Source organism: Mesitornis unicolor, unplaced genomic scaffold, assembly GCF_000695765.1.
Source record: "Mesitornis unicolor isolate BGI_N332 unplaced genomic scaffold, ASM69576v1 scaffold2211, whole genome shotgun sequence".
Classification (NCBI taxonomy): Eukaryota; Metazoa; Chordata; class Aves; order Mesitornithiformes; family Mesitornithidae; genus Mesitornis; species Mesitornis unicolor.
In genome coordinates this window covers 76,143-82,142 of record NW_010164248.1, presented here as the reverse complement: position 1 = coordinate 82,142, position 6,000 = coordinate 76,143, and the positions used below count along the sequence as shown (strand labels likewise).

General features: G+C 46.0%; 1 protein-coding gene across 1 annotated transcript in view; it reads left to right on the top strand.

Moving 5' to 3' along the window:
* The window catches only part of FBN3 (fibrillin 3), a 56,327-nt gene that overhangs the window by 8,907 nt on the left and 41,420 nt on the right, over window positions 1-6,000 (top strand). Inside the window, exon 3 of the mRNA XM_010194224.1 lies at window positions 2,048-2,173. Within this exon, the coding sequence (XP_010192526.1) occupies window positions 2,048-2,173 (126 nt within the window). The remainder of the gene's footprint in view (window positions 1-2,047; window positions 2,174-6,000) is intronic.

The following is a 6,000-nucleotide window of genomic DNA, read 5'->3' as shown; positions in this document are numbered from 1 at the left end:
CTTTCCCATGTGTGTAAACCTCCTTCATCACTGGAATTTGCTAGATGAGCTCTTCCAAAGGCATCCTCCATCCCTGCTCCCACAGGAGAGGTCTTTGCTGTTCTGCCTTTTTTTTTTTTTGCAGATTAGTCTTTGCCCTGCAGCAGCTCCAACCCACACACATGCTAATGCCATCAGGCTGTGCGAGGCTGTTATGCTGTTCACATCAGAAAATATCCCCTCCAAGGAGCAGACTTTGACCAGTTCCTTTTCATTACTTTCCTGCCAGCCCCAGGCAGCATCTGAATTGCAGATAAAATTCCCCTGCGCCACTCACAACAGCACCATAGACTTAAAATACAATAAATCAAGTTGCTTAGCAGAAATACTTTATTTTGCCAATTGCCAAGACACATTTTTTTGCCACTGTAAAAACTCTCAGGCAAATATTCCTTCTGTCTTTTACCAGCACCTGGACCATCACCACCAACCAAGTTTTGGGTGGATTAATTAGAGGTTGGATCTAATTCCATCTTGGCTTCTGGAATGCTCCCAGACAAGTCCTTAGAGTCAAGTGCCCCACAAGCATATCTGGGCCATGTACATTTAGTTTTATTGACATTTTGGTCAAAAATTGTTGAAAACAGATTGCCCTTTTCAAAATAGCTGAATGGCCTCTTTGTTCTCTTCGATTTTCCAAATTTCAAGTCCCAAGTGATAGCTGCATGCAAAAGTTATGGGCTCTCTCTCTGTATAGGTACTTGTTGAATTTTCTGCTCTGTCCTCACCCTTTTCTGTCACCATTTGGCTTTTGTTAAGCAGTAACTTTCAGGCTTTCTGTGTAGCTTCCCATCTGTTGTTAACCAGAACTTTCACAAGGATACAAAGCACTTTAAAAACTCATATAAAAAGAGCCAAAAAAATAATTAGCTCAAGAATTTTCTCAAGGTTGTAATATAAATGGCCTGGAAAGTTTGGACAACTCTACAGTTCTCAAACAAACCCTATAGTGTCTCATCTTTCCAGCTCAGTTCTTCCAACATGGATCAAAATCTGAGGAGGATTTCAAATATAGATGCTGTGTTTCAGAATCTGGAGCCAGGCATCCATTACCTTGGCAGTGGGGCTGGTCTCCATGGTAAGCCATGGTCCACACTAGACACATGCTTGTGGAGCACATCAGAAGTTCAAATGGCAAAAGCTAGATGGCTGGTGTGATTATCTCTGGATTTTGGTACTTTTGTAACCTCTCTGCAATTAAAATGCAAAATTTTGTTGCAATGTTCTTATTTCCCATACTCTTAAATCCAGAGAGATGTTCCTTACTGCTATGTTATGGGGTCACGTGGAGGACTTGCTAAGGTCGATGGTGTCTCTTTGATTGCTGTGGATAATTAGGTGTGATCTCTCCAAGGACTCAATGTACATCTCTATCTCACTAATCTTCCCTGTGAAGAGACAAATAGCTCAAATGGTGGCATTGGTAGGCAAATCAGTTCACACTAAAACAAGAGTGGTGGTGGAGAGTGGTATGTCCAGATCTCCGTCTCCTAACTGACAGCATAGAGGCCTTTTTGCCTGGATTTAGGGGCCTGAACGTACTTAAAATTGAACCAAATCCCTCCTGTACAGAGAAATTAGGTGAATCATGCAGAAGCCCAGTGCTTTTTAGAAACGTGCTGCGATGTTGCACCTCTTCTTTCAGAGAGGCCTCCAAGCCACATGGAGGGACCTGCTGTCCCGCTAGCCATGTACCTGCACAGACCTGTTTCTGTCCTGAAGCTTCCTCTGCGCTCCAGGGAGCTCAGCATTTGAGATCAGCCCAAAGACCTGTGCAGAGATAAGCAGAGATCTCCATGATGCCCTCTGCATCACCCACTGGGCGAGTCTTGTTTTCCATCCTGATCCACTTCTAGGAGGCCACTGATGGTCTCAAGCATCCCTTGACAACTCCTGACACCAGCTACTGGCCTCTGTGATCCCAAATCTGGTCCCAGATCCACACTGCAGGGAGGAGAGGAGTTGGTTCGCAGGGAAACATCCTCACTGTCTGTTTGTTCTTTTCCAGACGTGGACGAGTGTGGCGCAATCCCTGGTGTCTGCGACGGCGGCGAGTGCACCAACACAGTGGGCAGCTACGTGTGCACGTGTCCCCGTGGCTTCATGACCAGCCCTGATGGATCACGCTGCCTTGGTAAGATGCTAAATAGATCTCAGGATCACAGATACAGAGAGAGATCCTACTCTGAAACCCAGACCTGGTGATTTGATCACCAGATTTGTAAACCAAAAGGCACCTTGTTCCTGCAATAGCTAGAAAATGCTCTTTCTGGCTTTTTTGTCTGACATGGTCCCTCCTGGTCACAGGCTTTGATGCTGTTGCAGACCAGGGCTTTCTCCATCTCCATAACTTGGACTGCAGGTGCCTTAGTGCTTGAAGTGTTTGACAGGGGGTTGCTGGGCACTCTTAAGAGGAGGAACTGGAGTGGATGGTGACTGACTGGGACAGTGGTCTGTTTGAAGGAGGACTCCTGTGCTCCTACTCTGCACCAGCTATCAGGAGAATCCCAGAGTTTATCCCTTTTCTCCTGCTTGAAGATCCTCCATCCTTGAGATGTCAGGAGGAGAGAGACACCGGTACTCCTCTACAGATGAATGGCAGGCATGGCATGTGGTTGTGGAGGGTGTGAGTCCGAGTGAAGTTTTGTGGGAGCAAAGAAGGGCCCAGTGTTGAGGACACCCCACAACCGCACATTCATCCACTTGCTTTGCAGAGCTGAAGGGGGGAAAAGGTTTACTCCAAGTGTTTGTGTAACCAGTGCAAACAGATTATGACTTTTATCATCTCCTCCTCCTTCCTGCTTAGAGCACAGGCAATGGCTCATAAATACCCAATAATCAGTAGGGCTGTGGCCTCCCTTGGCTTCATCTCACTGCACTCAGCCTTTCAGGAGTGAGCTGCTTTGCACCAGGCTGGTTCTCTGGATCCTCTCTGTACCCAGTGGAGAGAAAGAGGAGCTTCCCCGGCACCCCAGGGTGCTGCAGGCACCCATCCCTGCACCTGTGCCAAACCTCCAGGTGTACAAGGCTGTGGTGTAAGCCTCATCCTGCAGACAGCACCAAGGGCTTCGAGGTGCTCCGCTGTACCTGTCCACCCCATCTTGGTTTGGCTAAAGGTGTCCTTCAAAGCTTCCCAAAACTGGAAACAGTCCAGGCAGGCTTCCCCCAGCCTGCCGAGCTGTCCTGCCTCCACACTACAGAGCCCGCAGCAAATCTCGCATGTTTAACTGATCAAAATTCCTTTCCAAGCCTTGTAAATATTTGATGGTCCATTTCGCTTTGTAATAGACAACAGTTTCTATGATAAATAGATCAATGCTCTGTTTACTTGCTCTCAGCAGGGGCACTGACTTTAGTCAAAATGAATCCCAGGGTTTGTCTCGCTGCTTGGAAAGTTCATTCACCATCAGAAAGGCAAGGATGGGAGGATCTGTAAGGAGGAATTGTTACAGAAAAGGCAAAGATCATTGTTAGTGTGATGGAAAATATCAGGTACAGCTTTCTGTTGAAAGTCCTGGAAATTCATAAAGAAAAAAAAGTCCGAATTCTTTTATATCCACAGAACCTGCAGTAAAAATTAATCATGTTCTAGTTCCGGAAATAAAAATGTTGTAAAGTATAATGTAGGAGTCACCTTGTTTGGGAATCCGATAGATTTTAATGAGAATGAAATGCTTTTCCTCCATTTCCCAGAACCTGCCATAAGCCCAGAGGGGTGTGATGGCTGTCGGATGAGTCATAGGGACATTTCCCCGCTTTCCTTGAAACCAAGTGCTTCAAGAAATGAAAACTAAATAAAATTAGAAAGCCCACATTTAAAAATAGTCCAAAGCTTAGTTAGCTGCAGTGGACTACGATTGCATCTGAACTCAATACATCATACTCCAGGCATTTCCCTGAGCTAATACATGCTGCTAGTGTGCTGTCACATTTTGGGACAGGCAATATTTTTTCTGGCAAAATGCTCACTTACTATTGGGGTGTTGTTGCCCTGGGATCCATATTTTGCAAACCCCATTTTATCATTTAAGGGGGTTTTAGTGCTTGGTTTGAGAGTTTAAGCCCGTAATTTATGTCCTATGAAAGAAATCTAATAAATAGTTTCTAAAATTGAAAATTAATAAATAATGCAGCCACCCTTAAAGCACTAACAGCATCAGGAGAGAGCAGAAGAGACTGTCACACTGCCACCTCTCAGATGTTTAGACTGGAAGTGACCGCAGTGTCTCATATATCATGGGGCACCAGCACTGGGTATGTGGTGACTTTATGGTGGCAGCCTTGATACATTCCCATCCCTTTCCCCTCCCTTTTTAGTAAAGAAAACACCTTTTTATTGCATTTGAATAATCTCCTGTAGTTTTTGCAGCTGAAACAGCAAGACACTGAGCTTGAGCTGATCCCAAATCTCATTAGCTGCTTTCGCTGCCTTCCTTGGTAAAATGCAAACAGCAGCGTAGCTGGAGAAAGTCTGTCATAGTCTGAAATGGGCATTTATTGAATGATTCAACCACCTGTGCTGGACACAAAGAATCCAGCTCCACACACGTTCATAACAGTTTCATTCATTTGTGCTCATAAAAGACAGGCTCAGTGTTTTGCAGGCGGCAGAAGGATCTGCTCCAGCAGGTTTTTTTCTTCTTTTCAGTACAATGGGTTGCTTTTCAAGAACAGCTTAAAAAAAATAATTTTCAGATGAGAAGAAGTGGCCTTTCAGATGCATTTCCAGACATGGACATGGTGTTCCCTTGTTCCTTGCAAGTCAGCACTCCTGCACATTGCTTTCTCTGCTCTTTTCCTCTGATAGGGCTGCAAAGCTCTGAGAGATTTGGGTCTTACCTCTTGGGCGTCATCAGCAGATTTACTGCTTCAGGTTCCAGGTAGGGCCAGATCTTGCTTATCCTTGCAATGTCCTGGGCTCAGAGAAGGTTGTGAGGGTGTTACTTAGGACCTCACCTGCCTTTTTGCCCGCTTTGGTCCCTATCCAGGAAAGGAAAGAGCAAGGAAATATGAGGAGATTATGTTTATGAAGGCAAGAAATGACAGAAGGGAAGTGGTGCAAGGATCACAGGCTCAAAGAAACTGTCCTGCACTAACACCCTGTTTGCACTGCAGCATCGATGGCCAAGGTGTGCCATGGATATTACATTTTGGTGGGAGCTGTGCCCAGAGGGATGCTTTGTGCCTTCGTTCTGGTGTAACTCTCCACCAAGACAGACACCACCACTTAATCTTACCCAGACAAGAAGGAAATAGGTATTTTTTTCCAGAAACAGAGAACATAAGATGGCATTCTTGGTTCAGACTGACTGTCCTTACCACAATACGAGGCTCCTTTTTGCATCTTTCTTCCTTGCAAACCAAGAGCCATTGGACATCTTGGGTGGGAGACCTTTGGCTCCGTGCTGCTGTGTTGCAGCTCCCTTCTGAGCCAATTGCCCTCAGGTCCTTTGCAGTCAGAGCCAACTGGCTTTTGCAACCACTGCTTTGTTTGGGTTTGGTCACTTGGGCTTCTCAGTTTCTGTGCATGACAAGGCACAAAATGAGAGAAATACCCTTTAAAGTCCTCTCCTGGGAAGCAGTATCAGCATTTTCTGTTCCTTCATCTCTCCCTGCTCCTACCCCACCACCAAAGAAACAAACTAGGTTTTCATCAGGATTAAAATTACAAAATCCCTCACAGGTGCACAGCAGATCTTAGGCACCTTGTGCAGATCATGGAGAGGATACCTATGCTGGAAGGGAAGATAGAGATTAGCTGTGCTGGATAATCCCTCAGAGGGGGCAGCTCCTGATGTGGGGCTTCTCCTGAGCATCAGGACACAGCACCAGGGCACTGTGGCTCAGCAGATGGGTGCAGACCCCGCCAGACCCCAGTGGAAAGGTTCAGCTTGGAGTTGCTCCTATCCCATTACTGTGAGCAGATCAAACTCCATCTCCTGCTCTACCGCTCCTGACTGG